The sequence below is a fragment of the Phascolarctos cinereus genome, unplaced genomic scaffold, assembly GCF_003287225.1.
Source record: "Phascolarctos cinereus isolate Bilbo 61053 unplaced genomic scaffold, phaCin_HiC Scaffold_2;HRSCAF=192, whole genome shotgun sequence".
Taxonomy (NCBI): domain Eukaryota; kingdom Metazoa; phylum Chordata; class Mammalia; order Diprotodontia; family Phascolarctidae; genus Phascolarctos; species Phascolarctos cinereus.
This window is the reverse complement of record NW_027555625.1, coordinates 118,838,319-118,853,294: the sequence shown is the minus strand read 5'-3', so window position 1 is coordinate 118,853,294 and position 14,976 is coordinate 118,838,319. Positions and strand designations below refer to the sequence as shown.

At 35.8% G+C, this 14,976-nt stretch overlaps 1 protein-coding gene across 2 annotated transcripts in view; it reads right to left on the bottom strand.

The window, feature by feature from the left end:
• Positions 1–14,976, bottom strand: part of APLF (aprataxin and PNKP like factor) — a 72,745-nt gene that overhangs the window by 41,942 nt on the left and 15,827 nt on the right. For both annotated transcript variants that reach the window (XM_020985399.2, XM_020985401.2), the window contains exons 3-7: positions 12,716–12,882; positions 8,114–8,318; positions 7,495–7,624; positions 2,589–2,749; positions 656–1,026 (exon numbers count right to left, since the gene is read on the bottom strand). In XM_020985399.2, the coding sequence (XP_020841058.1) occupies positions 656–1,026; positions 2,589–2,749; positions 7,495–7,624; positions 8,114–8,318; positions 12,716–12,882 (1,034 nt within the window). The remainder of the gene's footprint in view (positions 1–655; positions 1,027–2,588; positions 2,750–7,494; positions 7,625–8,113; positions 8,319–12,715; positions 12,883–14,976) is intronic.

Genomic DNA, 14,976 nt, shown 5'->3' with positions numbered 1-14,976 from the left:
GGCTGGACTGTAATGTTTAATAAAGCTAAAATGGTGGGTGGGGACCACATTGTGTTTCTTCTAGATGCAACAGGCTCTAGGGCCACTGGACTTTACTGGCTAGGGAAGGAAAATCACTTTGGCAGCTTGAACACAGATTGGAAAGGTGTGAGACTTGAGGCAGGATATCATGTAAGAGTCTACTATGGAATCAGGGCAGGCAAGAAATGATGAGGGCCTATGCTAGGTTGGTTACCATGTCTCTGTGTCTAAAAAGATCAGAGGTAACATATGCCTAGATTAGACTTATTTAACTTTTTTGTTACATTTTATCATTAGGCTATTTTCAGTATTACCCTAGAATTTGGGTTATGTATTATATTAATAAGTATTATGGTCATGAACAAATATTCTGCCCACCCCTGAATTCCAAAACCTTATAAAATGATTTTTATAAAAATGTCAATTACAGAGTTGACAATCTATCAAAGCAGAATAAAACATTTTCAAGATTTTGGTTTTTCAAAACTGAACCACCACTTTATAAACCAATGCGTTAAATCATGCCTTTTTCAAATTTCAGGGGACATGCTTTGTCCTAGTCTAATATATCTATATTCTTAGTGTAATGAGACTGGTAATATACAGAGTTCCGTTGTATGCGATCCCTTTTTACCTGTAGCAACTTGCTCCATAAATGCAAGGTGTTCTCTTGGAATGATTTTCCCCAGAATCTTGTGGAACAGCTATGCTTGTAGTTGAACTCGAGGCTTCAAGATCAGAGCTCAGTTCTGGGTCAAGCTCTGGGTCCTTATTGTGGAATAAGTTGTCATGGTGACTCTTGGGATTCCCAGAATATTCCATGGGCACATCTTTTTCATATTCATCCATCTTATTTCTTTTGCTTCTAGGAGATGTTCTATGTTCACACTCCTCATCATGGAGATTTTCACTGATCTGCTCTCCTGGGATTTCAGATCTTTCAGACTTGGCTTTAGTCATTTCTGTTTTATTCACACCTATTACAACAGATGATCCACTCACTTCCTATAAAGACAAATAAAAAAATTGTTAACATGTCCTTACTAAGGAAGCTTAAAATTACAGGATTCATTTTGTTGGCTCTCTACTGCATCCCTTACAGATCATTTCCCAATCTTTAGAGAGATGCCTAGAACACCAGACAGTTAAGTGATTTGCCCAGGTCATATTGCTAGTACAGTGCTTCTCCTGAGTTAAAAAGATCAGATCTCAAAAGTTGAAATTTTAATTTTTTTCCTTGTGAATACCAAAATTGTCCATAATAGAAACATACATTTTTTTCACTACAGCTATTCTCTACTTCAAGGGATTTATGATCTCACTGACCTGGGTACATATTCCCTCCAACAGGGCAGATCAAAAACCATCCATGCTTTCTTATTCTGTTTGACTCTTGTCAGTCCATCAGAAAGCATTTATTAAGCACTGACTATGTGTCAGACACTGTGCTAAGCTCTGGGAATACAAAGAGAGGCAGAAGACAGCCCCGGCATCAAGGGATTCAAACAATAGATGAAGAAGGATTCCAAAGAGGGAGTGTCTCCTGATATAGTGCCTCCAGTCAAGCAGGCTGTCAATCATCCCCAGCTCTCATGACATGACTGGCCCATCTCCTTTCCTGATCATCCTATCTGCTGCTTCTATTGCATAATTCTTCCTTGGTAACATGATACAGTTTATTCTTGCTCTAGTTGTATATATACATCGTTCTCCAAGTGTTCCACAAATTCACTGCATCAGAGATTGTGGTAGTGTATGACTCTTAGCCATAGAGTATCACTGTATGAACACTGGTACTAAAAAAATAAGCCCTTGTTTCAACAAGTTTGGATTATAACAAATACTGAATAATTTCCTAAAGGCAGTCTTTCTTGTTCTCTCATACTACATTCTGGGCCAGATTCACTGCCCAGCTATAATGTATAACCAGTGTCTATAGCTAATGATAGACCTGACCTATTAGTTGCCCATTCAACTATATACCATAATTTAGACAACAGGCATTCTTCATCCACTTGGTTGTTCCAAGTGACAGGTTAGTTTGGACTCTTTTGAGTGATTAGGGGCCTAATTTAGTAGACTCTGTTATGTTTTGGGTCTCAGTGCAATTACCAGAGTCTCAACTATAAATAGAAGCATCTGAAGCCCTCAGAATCTAGAATCCCTCTTCCATTTGGACTCTGGCCCTCCTCAACAGTACAAACACCCATGATGAGCATAACTCCCTACTTTATACCTGACTTAACATTAATAATCACTGAATAAAAATGTTTGTGTTCTTTAAAGGAATCTTTTATGATTTTTGACAAATGACTGGGAGACCTTATTGGAACAGAGCCTTTAGGATAGAATTTTGCTCTACCAAGTCAAATACTTTTTTTCTATAATCAACAAACAAAAAGCAAAGGGGAATTTTGTACTATCTAGATATTTTAGTAAATATATGCCTGTAACAATGGAACTATAAACACTTCTGTTTCACACTGACATGACCATGCTATAATACACTCTCCCCATACAGAACACCCATAGAAGAAAAAGAAAAACTAAATTTAAAAAAAAATTACCTTTGATGAACTGGTAGATTCTTCCTGATCAGTAACCCTGCACTTTTTCCTTGGGTCTTGTTCTGCTTCAATATTTTCTGAATTTTCTGAGGAAGACAACCTTTTGTTTCTTTTTGATGATGTTGGATACGTGCAGATTCTTCCTTTTGTTGTTTCATTATCTTAAAAAATAAATTATGTACTATAAACTTCACTAGGTAATATGATCACATTAAACTAATTTTTCATTTATATTAATGCCAACTTGTCCAATAATTATTTACAAAGTGGTTTTGAATTTCAATGTCTGATTTTTCTAGTAGAGAAGTCACAGGCAAATAGGATCACAGATTTAGAACAGAAAGTGGTTTCAACCATCAATCCAACTCCTCCCTTTCACAAGGTGGAGAGAGAAGCCTAGAGAAGTGAATTCAAACTAGGGACCTGCAACCCTAGATCCAGATGGCATCATCCTACACCATTGTCTACATGCTAAATTAATGTTCTCTCATGGGAAAGAGCTTTTAACCAGCAATGTTAATAAATTTTATATATGTGTAGGCACTAAGGAGATAAATGTCATTTTATGTGAATTATGACCTCCCCATAAATGACAGACAATTCAAAATTTTATCAATAAACTATGGCTTAATATATTTGAAGCCATACCACAGGCAATATAAAGCCAAATGTGAATACAATTGAAATATTTTGAGGAACTGGCCCTCTCAGGGGTAAAAAATAGAAACTTTCTTTAAAAAGTCAAGTCAATAAGCATTCACTATTTACTGCAGGCTTGCATAACCTGTAGCTCGCAGGACACTTGCGTCACGTCAAAGGATTTTGGGTGGCCTGCAAAAAATATAGAGGAAAATATCCTCTACATTTTCTGTGAGTCGCCAGAAATTCTTTGGCCTGCCTGCAACTTGTAAATGGCCCGTGGGCCGTAGTTTGTGCAGGCCTGGTCTACTGTGTACCAGGCACAGTGCTAACTGCTGGGGGAAACAGTGAAACTTTCATTGTTAACGTGTACATTTTACCAAGCTGCTTCCAAGATACTTCCTAGCCAAAAGGTAGACTGGTTTTGCATTCAATAAAAGATCCAATACTCCTCTGTTATTTCAAAAAGCCCTGTTTTTGCTGAGGGTACTACCCTAGCAATACAGGTCCCAATCTCTTGCATTCAGACATCTCCTTGTTGTGGCAATAATAACTAGGCAGCCAACTCTGCTTACAAATCTTTCCTAAAATATACGGGCTGGTTGTCATACAGTAGATAATACAGTCTCATCAGCTGACTTTTCTTGCTTGGTAAGGCTACTTCCACATCATAGTGAAACACTAGAATAAGGCTTTAGTGAAAGAAAAAGAAGTCATGAAAATATCACCTCATTCTACACAAATATCTCCAAGCAGGATGCCTGAAATATGTCTAAAAATAGAAACAATTGTCATTTTAACGCATAATTCAAACTAAAATCCTTCAGTAGCTTAAGTACTAGTTAATCACTATCACATTCCACTTAGGCATATAATCGTTTTTTACGACAGAGTCACAATTCAGAACACTCTTTAATGCATTCTCCATTTACAATAGCATAATTCTACATAAATATAAACTTTAGTTTTTTGAGAGTAGAGAAGGTTTCATTTCTTTAGTTTATACGCTCCTCAGTGCAAAGCACAGTCTGCACCATAGCTGGCACTTAACAACTGCTTGTTGACTGACTGATTGCTAATCATGACAGCACTTTAATATAACTTAGGAATATATTTGTCTTTAAATAGAGTAGCATATAGCTTCCTTTGCAGAAGACTAAGGCACAGAAGTAACAAGAGCTGACTTTCGTATACCTGATCATATGAAGCATAATATATGTATTACTTTATTTCACATTGAAAGTAATCTTGTGAGGTTAGTGGTGTGGTAGCTTGCCAACTAACCTTGCATTCTGGGAGACATGAGCCTGTGACTCCTGGCGTAGTAGAAAAATCACTGGCTCTTGAGGGTCAGAGGACTTGGGTTCAAATTCTGCTTCTAATGCTTACTACCTGTGCAACCTTGCATCAGACAATTTCCTTGTGTTTTAGTTTCCTATTCTGTAAAAATGAGGGGGTTAGAGGTTAGGTGGCCTCTGAGATCTCTTTCAACTTTAGATCGGTGATTCATAGTAAATTAGCTATGTGACTATGAGCAAGTCTCTTAACCTCTCCAGGACCCTGGCAACTTTGTAAAACTAAGTTACAAATGAGCTGCTCTTCCGCATTGGGGGAAAGTAATTCTGTACCAGGAGCTCCCCGCATGGAGATACAACACACCTACTACTTACTTTCTCAATTAAAAAATTTTTTTTTTTAAATGAGGAAACTAAATCTGATTCCCCTAATTGACTTGTTCATGGTCACACTGCTACTAAGTGGTAAAGCTGGGGCTGGACTAACTACTGTGAATATTGTTTGTATTCTTGGATGATTCAGAGATTCTACAGGACTCTGTGGAACATCAGATCATCCATATGAATATTGTTATTGTACAATATTCCCAATATATATTGTGCAAGGTGCTGCTACAGCCCAAATCTGTGCTGAACTAAAAACAAAACCTGGAATTTGGGATTGTAGAGAAGACTCTTCTTACTTAAGTTGCAGCTGATATACGTATTCCTCATATATGGAATTCCATCTCCTATCTCCGTGACTTTGCCACACACACATATGCCTGGAATGCACTCTCTTAACTCTACCTCATAAAATTAATCTCTTCCTTAATCATGAAATCCAAATATCACCTCCTTGAAGCCTTACACTGCTAATGTCCTCCCTCCTAAGTTACTTTGTATTTAACTAGCTTATATTTATTTATGCATATCCTATTTATACTTATTCTGTATGTATGTGTGTATATACGTATATACATACACACACACACACACACACACACACACACACACACACACACATTCTTTGTATTTGTAACCCCAGCATCTTGCACAGAGCCTGGTACACAGCAGGTGTTTAATAAATACTTAATAACTGATTATAAAGGCTATACCAGAAAATATTTCCCTGCCTTAAAAAAAAGAAATTTAACACAAGAAGGTTTTAGCTGGCCTAAATGAAGTCAGAAGAATGATATCATAACAGCACAGACTTCTAAGAAAACGCAATGAAAGAAATCCCCACCCAAAGGAGCTCATTTTCTGATGAGTTAGATGAGCACATGTATAAGTGTATACAGATTCAGAGATGGCCTGTGATTTTATCATTATGGTTGACCTGGTAAGGAACTTCCTCTACTAGTGCAGATCTATGACTTCAAGTGTCAGAGCTGCCTAAACCACTGCCAGGTTAAGTGACTCATCCAGGGTTGCACAGTCAGCAGGCATTAGTCACAACTTGAACCCAGGTCTTCTTAGCTCAGAGGCTGGCTCTCTAGGCACTGTATCAGTGGCATCAAACTTAAATAGCAGTGGGATCCACTAAGCCATACATCAGGATCCTTACAGTCACATACTGACTTAGAAAACCACAAATTATTACTGTGTTCTACTGTATTTTTATTTATTTTGTTCAATATTTCCCAATTGTATTTTAATATGGCTTGGGTCCAAACAGGCCTTGTGAGGCTGAAATGTGGCTCATGGGTTGCGCTCTGCACTACCTCACGTGGACTCTCAAGTATACGTAGTGAAAAATATCTTCAAAAAACATCAAGTTATTAACTACAAGGTAGCTTTGAGGGAAGGCACTAGCAGTTCGGCTATCAGGAAAGAGTGACTCAGAGGGATTCGACCACAAGGGCTAGCATGTAATGGATTTTTCTACCTCCAGGCCATCAATTCAGCGCAGAGGGGAGGAGGTCGGGCTGAAAAGACCTCCTAGAGAAGGAGGCCTTTGAACTACTATCTTGGAACTAGAAAGAATTCAGGGATATCAAGAAGAGACAGAGGTGAGGAAGGAATGGCATTTCAGAAGCAGGGCATAGCAAAGGCTATGTGGAGGTGGTGCATATGTAGAGATCAGCATGTAGGCTGCATCATAAAGTACACGAAGGAAAGGAAAATTAGAGAAAATGGGAAATGTGGGAAGGAGCCAGGTGCTGAAGAGCTCTAAGTGCCAAACAGGTTTTCCCAACTGTAAATGTTCTTTTAAGTCTGCATTATAAGATCCCACCTGAAACTCTGTTGTTCACAATCTAAGGTAAAGTTTATAAAAAGGTATATTTTTTCCCTAGTTAGTCAAGTGGAAGAAATAGCAGCTGACTATAAAAACAGTATTGCTCATTTTTATTGTGGAAAAAAATACTAGACTAGGAGTCTGGAGACCTATTTCTAGGCCCCACTCGTCCAATAATTGTGTAAAAGTAATCTTGAACAAGGCTTTTAACTTCTGAGACTGTTTCTTCAACTGTAAAATAAAGCTTTGGACTAGATCATCTCTAAGGACCTTCAGAACTCAAAAATTCTACATCTGTTATTACAGTAATAAAACAATGGGAATACTCAGTTGGTCAGACTGTTACTGTAATGTTTCCATCTCTTATTAGGCTGAAATATGCAAGGTCAACTCTATGAAGATTGAATATTTCCTTGGCATATTATATCTCTAACCAAAGTATCTGCCAGCAGAAGAGCAGTGATAACTCAGTAGTACAGGTCAAGTCATTAGGCTTTGAATTTTTATTAATATGACAAATTTAGTATCATAGATGTAGTAGAAGAAATCCCTTGTTTCAAAAATAATCAGCTAAATACAAATGATAAAATACAAAACAATAACTTGTCTTTTAACCTAGCCTTTGTGTGAACTTCTAAAATTCTTTTAATATTAGATAAAGGTTAAAAATTATGATTTATAACTCATTAACTATCATAGCTAAATTCCTTCTGAAGAATTTATTCTATTAGTAGCAGAAAGATAAATGTACCTTCCTGGGCAAATGGCACCTCAAGGTTTTGAACATTCAGATCTCCTTGAACCATCCAAGGTGGGAGGATTCGTTTCCTCTGGATACAGCTTGGTTGCTCACTACTGTTTCTATATTTTGCAGGAAGAAGCTGGAAAAGTATTTATTTAATAAAATTAGAAGTTATGTGGTAGACAAAAGGACACGTGATTTTATCAAGGTGAGGAACCCAGCCAGAGTGAGACCTCACTTTGGCAACAGGATTCGATGCAGGTCTTAACTGACTCTGACTCCAACACTCTGCCTCCTATATCACATTCAAACTGCCTCTCTTAGTAATACTATTTCTAAATAACTTACCAATACAACTATACCTGTAAATTCAGAATTAGTTATTTCATATGGAATCATCATTAAATAATCCATTATTAACTACTCAGGGAAGTTGCTAAATGCTTTGAAAGAACTCACCACCTTTATTGACCTTCTAAATGTTTGACATTTCTTAAAAGATTAGATTGGAAAGCAGGTCAAATACAGAAATCTATGTTGCCTTGCTTATATCATGCCTACTTCTACTTTTCTCCTGTCCTATCCAAAGGACTTCTAAAAATCGGATCAAATCTTAAAAAGTTCTCACCAAATTATTCTGGGGTATAGTGACTGGCATGGCTACTTCCATTGTTTCCTCCAGCTCTGAGCACCGGCTCGAATTAGTATGTTTGGTACAATGTGACACTGGTTCCGCTGGAGAATTAGCACATTCAATAGCAACAGGAAAGCTCTTTACAAGGGATGTGGGTGATTCATTGAACAGATCATCTTCATCAAGCATCTGACTATTCCTATAAAGTAAAAATTCATTTGTTAGTGAATTATGAGCTAAGAAACTTACGCCATTATAAAAAAATTTAACTACTATACTATAAATAGAGTTTTTCTAGGATCAACTGGCATGCATCATGAATCATTCTCTCAAATTTAATCATTCAAAAGCCAAGTTTACTGTGTGGTATTAAGCACCTTTTCGATAATATTTGGAAAACTCTGAAAACGTTAAAACACTACATAAATGCTGTTGCTGTTTAGTGCTGGGGATACAAAGACAAGAACAGTCCCTGCCTTAAGGAGCTTACATTCTATTGGGAGAAAACAGCATAGGGACAAAAAAGTACATATAAATAGATTCAAATCAGATATAAAATAATTTAAAGGGTATGGCACAGCACCTGAGGTAAAGGGTGGTTGTGAAGGAAAGGATTCCTGTAAGAGGTGACACATGAGCAAAGCCTTAAAGAAAGTGAAAAATTCTGGGGAAGCTAGGTGGCGCAGTGGATAGAGCACTGGCCCTAAAGTCAGGAGGACCTGAGTTCAAATTTGCTCTCAGACCAAACACCTGACACTTGCTAGCTGTGGGACCCTGGGCAAGTCACTTAACCCCAATTGCCTTTAAAAAAATTTTTTTTTAAAAAGGTGAAAAATTCTGAGGGAAAAGATAGAAGTACAATGATAGACACCCTGTACAACGTCAGAGAGACAAGAAATGGAGTGCTGCATAGGGAACAAGTAGACCAGCCAGCTGTAACAGAGTATATCAAAGAGCTATCTATGTGCAATAAGCCCTGACGATAGTCAGGAACTAGATTATGAAGGTCTTTAAACAGTCTGAGGAGTGTGTACTTTCAAAGACAGTTTAATAGAACTCCTTGAACAGGGACAGAATATTGTCAGCATTGTGCTATAGGACTATCAACTTAGCAGCTCAGAAGAGGAAAGATTGGCAAGGAGTGGGGAGTAGGGTGAAGCAGTGGGGAGAGAGGGTCGGGAAGAGACAGAGACAGAGAGGAAGAGAGAAGAGGAGGAGGAAGGGACGGAGAAGATGAGAGACCAAGAGGAAGAAAAGGAGAGACAGAGAGACAGAAAAGAGGAGAGGAGGGAGAGGAAATTTGGATCCTGATGGAGCTTTTTATTGTATAGTAATAAGTAAGATTCTAGTAAAACAAAACTCTAAAAATCATCATAATGTCTTCACAAAAAATTTAATGGAATTTTAACAATCTGAACATTTGATTTCTATTGACTATTTCACTAAGAAAGTGAGAAACAATTTGAAGCTAAAGTTTTGGGAGCAATATGGGGGGAGGGAACACCAACTTAATATTAATGAGGCGTAAATATAAAACATTCTCGAAATTATAAATCAATGGTAAAAAGGATTTGATTTATGAAAATGTATTTTCATACAATTTTCAAGAACACTTCTGAAGTTAATCAAAGCATAAATATGAGAAATCCAGGACTGAGAAATAACATCAAAACAAAAACAATGCAGTAAGTTATATTTTGAAGGACTGCTAATATAGAGTTAACAAGCCAATAAAATTAAATAGTACAATTAAAATCAAAGCAGGAAATATAACAGATAAAGGAGAAATAAAATTTAGAGAAAGACAAATATGAAAAAGTATAGAAAATTAAGAAGAAGATTGGTTTTATTATTTTAAAAGAACAGAAATTTGGTAAGCTATTTTTATCAACAATGCATAAGTAGGAATTCAATATTCCCACTAATTTTCTGAATCATATTCGCAATAATACAGGGCTCCCTGCAGGGACATGGAGAGCTCATACTTGTTTAAGAAGAATAAGAGAACAAATTTTTTCCCCAAAATCACTCCAAACAAAGACTAAAAATTCATTTCAAATAGAACATTTAGGGACAGCTAGGTGGTGCAGTGGATAAAGCTCTGGCCTTGGAGTCAGAAAGACCTGAGTTCAAATCCAGCCTCAGACACTTGACACTTACTAGCTGTGTGACCTTGGGCAAGTCACTTAACCCCCATTACCCCACCAAAAAAAAAAAAGAAACAGGCCATTTAAAAATTCTTTATGACTTGGAACTATGCACACTACTTAACAAAAAAAAATCATATAACTTCAACTACTCTTTTAGAAGGAATTTATTTTACTATTATCCTAAATTGAAGAGACCTAGCAAAAAGATGCAGAGAAAATAATAAATCCTCTAAATAAGGAAAATAAAATAAACAACTTAAGTTTCATTTAATTCAGCTCACATATAAACATACAAAAATGACTGGTCTAATATATTTGTAAACTTCACCACTCCTTTCTACACTCTTTCTATCTTAGCAACAAAACACTAGATATTATAGCAGTCTGACAAAAAATACAGCACTAGTGCTTTGAGTCTTACTTTCAGTTTTAATGAAAATGTTTACTTTTCATAGACTTCAAGTCCCAATACTATTCCCTCAAACTCTGGACCTATGTTAATTTGTATAGATGTACTAAAGATTACCAAGTACAGCATAATGTTTAAATTAACAAAGATTTTGAATAACTTCAGTCAATAAGTATGCATAAATTGGTTTTATTGGGAAGACTAATATTTTCTTGACTTCTCCTCAAGCACTTTTCAGAATATAATTTTTGGAGTTCAATTTATGTAGGGCAAAGAAGTGATTCTCAATTTTTCATGTCAGCAGCTGAGCCATTTGTTTAGAAATAGTAACCCATACTACGCCTAAAGGGCTATAAAACTATGCATGCCCTTTGGTCCAGCAATACCACTTCTAGGTCTGTATCCCAAAGAGATCACAAAAATGGGAAAAGGACCCATATGTACGAAAATATTTATAGCAGCATTTTTTGTGGTGGCAAAAGAATTGGAAATTGAGGGGATGGATGTCCATCAATTGGGGAATAGGTGAACAAGTTGTGGTATGTGAATGTAATGGAAGAAATGGTAAGGAGGTGGACTTCAGAAAAACCTGGAAAGATCTGAATGAACTGATGCTGAGTGAAGTGAGCAGAAACAGAACACTGTACAAAGTAAGAGCAACACTGTGTGATGACCGACTTTGACAGATTTAGCTCTTCTCAGCAATGGAATGATCTAGACAACTCCAAAAGACTCCTGATGGAAAATGCTATCCACATCCAGAGAAAGGACCATGGGATCTGAATGCAGATCAAAGCATATTATTTTCTCTTTCTTTTGTTTATTGTTTTTCCTTTCTCATGTTTTTTCTCTTTTGTTCTCATTCTTCTTTCACAACGTAGCTAATGTGGAAATATGTTTAATATGATCATACATGTATAGCCTATATCAGATTGCATGCCATCTTGGGGAGGGAGAAGGGGAAGGAGGAGGGAAATTTTAGAATACAAAATCTTAAAAAAGGGAATGTTGAAAACTAAAAATAAATATTAAAAAAATCATACTCCAAAAAAAAAAAACCCAAGAAGAAATAGTAAGCCATTCCAGTGTCAGTTATAAAAATATACTCAGTTCAAAAAACTGTAGGAAAGCTCATACTTTTTAAAAGGTAAGATATGCTGTCCCTTAGAGAAGAGTGCCAGTTTTAAAAATGAATATACAAACTGAGTAATAGTCACTTCACTTCACTTAACTGAAATATTAAAATCATTCTCAGTTTCTCAGAAGTAGAACTAAGAGAAATTGGTAGAAACTGTAGAGAAATTTGAGGGGGGAAAAGCTTCCTAATAATTAAAATCATTTTTTAAATGGTAAAGTCTCCCTGGGGATGTAGAGGTTTCCCCACCAGCAATCTTGCAAGTGAAAGGCAGATGACTATTAACTGAGGATGTGATTTTTAGTCAGGAGCAAGATGGACAAGATGGTCATCAAGGTCCTTTACAACTGGAATTACGTGATTCTTTTCTGTTGCAGGAATTGCTCAGAATACATAGGGATGTGAGTTTTAAATTACAGTGAATATCTGATATTCATTAGTTTCTTACTTCCTCAGCGTTGCTATTCTATTATTTTTAGAAGAAGGGATCAAAGACATACTTTCGTATGCCGCAGGTTGTGCAAAGATAGAGAATAGCTATAAAATTTAAAAGGCAAAGTACAAAGTACAAAGAACGTAAATATTTGTTCCACTGAAGTCAATTTAACTTTCGGCTCTTGGCTTCACACTTGGCTCTGTTTATCGAAAAATAAATCTATTCTTACAGAGGATGGTAAGCACAAATCACAGATAAGCTTGATCACTTTTTAGGCATAACAATTATTCACAAAGTCAAAGGTTTTCTAAAAAAACAGTCTCTAACTATCATTCAGCTACTTGATTTCTTGTGTAGTTTGGTCTTAGAATGGCTTTTGGTTAAGTATTTATGGGCTTAACATCTATAAATGAGAAACTGTATGGCAAATAGCATTCTTTACTGTCATCAAATCAGAAGACCTTACCGTAAAGTGCATTCCACTTCAGAACATGTAGAGAAAACATGGAAAATGTATTTGTCAACTAATAAGGAAAAACTGTCTCCAGGATTCAACCAATGCCATTTATTTGTCTCCAATGGCAATAGCTGGCTCTTTTCAGAAGACTGATAAAAACAAGGATTTATATGGGTCTGTCAAACAGAAAAATAACAATAAAGAATATATGCTATAATTTCCTTAGGACCAATCGTCATTTCTTAAAAATATAACAAAATAAAACTATATACAAAAGATAAAACATTCAAGCAGTATATAATTTAGGTATAAAGTTGGCCCTAAATATTTTCAAATACAATCATACTGACCATATCATCATGTATAACCATATAGAGGGTCATATCTTATATGACTCTTTGTGATGCCATTTGGAGTTTTCTTGGCAAATATATTGGAGTGCTTTGCCATCATACACTTGCCCACAAAAGGAAAGAGAAAAAAGAATTTCTACTGTTCCCCCATAGAAGTGGCAATGCAAAGGAAGAGCAAGCTCACTAGAAAGCTTAGGTTGGTTCACACATATATTCATACTCACTTGTCCCTTTTCACCCAAAAAAGACATACAGCTGAATAAAGTCAACAGGAAAATACAATAAGCAAATCTATGACCTTATAAACATTTAACACAAAAACTAATTCCTGAAAAATTCTAAATTTAAAAATCTTATCACTTAAGAATAACTTCTCTACTATACCCTCTGTCTCAAAAATTTTAAGTAAAATTAAAGAATCAAGAAAAGAGTGATTAGCTGAGCAAGGGTCTGATGCTTTACAGCTTTTCTGCTCAATTTGAATTGGGTCCTTATGAAATAACTTTTTTAAAGTAAATTCCAATAATATGAGCACATTTATATTTTAAAATGCAAGTATAAAAATATGTTACAAAGCCAACTAAGTGACCTGCAGATTATGGAATGACTAGTTAGACTTGGTGTTCCTTATTACTCTATAATTCTATATCTACCACTATGCATTTTCTATGCCACTGTTTTCCTCTCTTAGTATACATGAGAGCTGATCAGAAAGCTTACAGACCTATTAGAAGTCATTTTACATGCCAACATAGTAAAGACTTGAAATTGGTTATACTTTTTTTCATTTTTTTTATTCTTAGTTTAACAAATTGCAAATATTTCCACAAACAATGTAGAACAAAAAAGAACATTGTACATAAAGGTATGAATCTCTATTACATGCAAGTTGCTAAATTTTTAAAATACATAATAAATTCAATAAATTAAGTATATAATAAATGCAATACATTATAATAAATCCAATATATTAATTTCAAAGCTGACCCACTGGTCTGTTGTTTCTTATTAATGATCTTTCCACTGACTATGTTCCTTTTCAGAGTACTTCAATAGCATTTAATTGTTAGTTTTCTTTTCTATTTTTTTTACTCTGGTAACTCTAGACTTGGTGTCCCCCTGAACTCCTCCATCAAAATGAAAGAAGAGAACACAAAACCCTTGTACCGAACATGCATATTCAAGCTAAACAAATCCCCACTGGCTGTGTCTGAAAATGTCTCATTTTCCACCTTGAGCTCCTCACCTCTCTGAAAGGAGGTAGGCATTTTGCTTCATCATCAGTCCTGTGGAATCGTAGTTGGTCATTGTATTGAGCAATCCTTAGTGGTTAATAGTTGTTTTTCTCTACAATGTTACTGTCATTTTATAAATTATTCTCTGGCTTCAGCTTACTTCACTATGAATCAGTTCATCCAAGTCTTCCCAAATTTGTCTGAAACTATCACTTTTGTCCTTTCTTAAAATAAAATAATATTCTAGTGCATTCATATACCACAATTTGTTCAGCCATTCCCCAGTTGATGGGGAACCAGTTCAAAAAGAACTGTTATAAATATCTATGCATATGGGGCTTTTTCTTCATTTGACTTCTTTGGGATAAAAAATAGTGGGTCAAAGGGTATGCACAGATTAGTACCTTTTAAATATAGTTCCAAATTTCTTTCCAAAATGGCTGGGCCAATTCATAGCGCCAACAGTGTATTAGTGTGCCTGTCTTCCTGTAGCCCCACCAACAATTTTCATTCTTCTTTTTTGTTATCTTTGACACCCTGATCAGAGTTCTTTTTATTTGTGTCCCTCTAATTATTAATGATTTAGAGCATGCTTTCATGTTTATTGATAGTTTGAATTTATTTAAGAAATGCCCATGATAAAGAGATCAGAGAAGGTTAAAAAAATCAATTCAATAAAAAT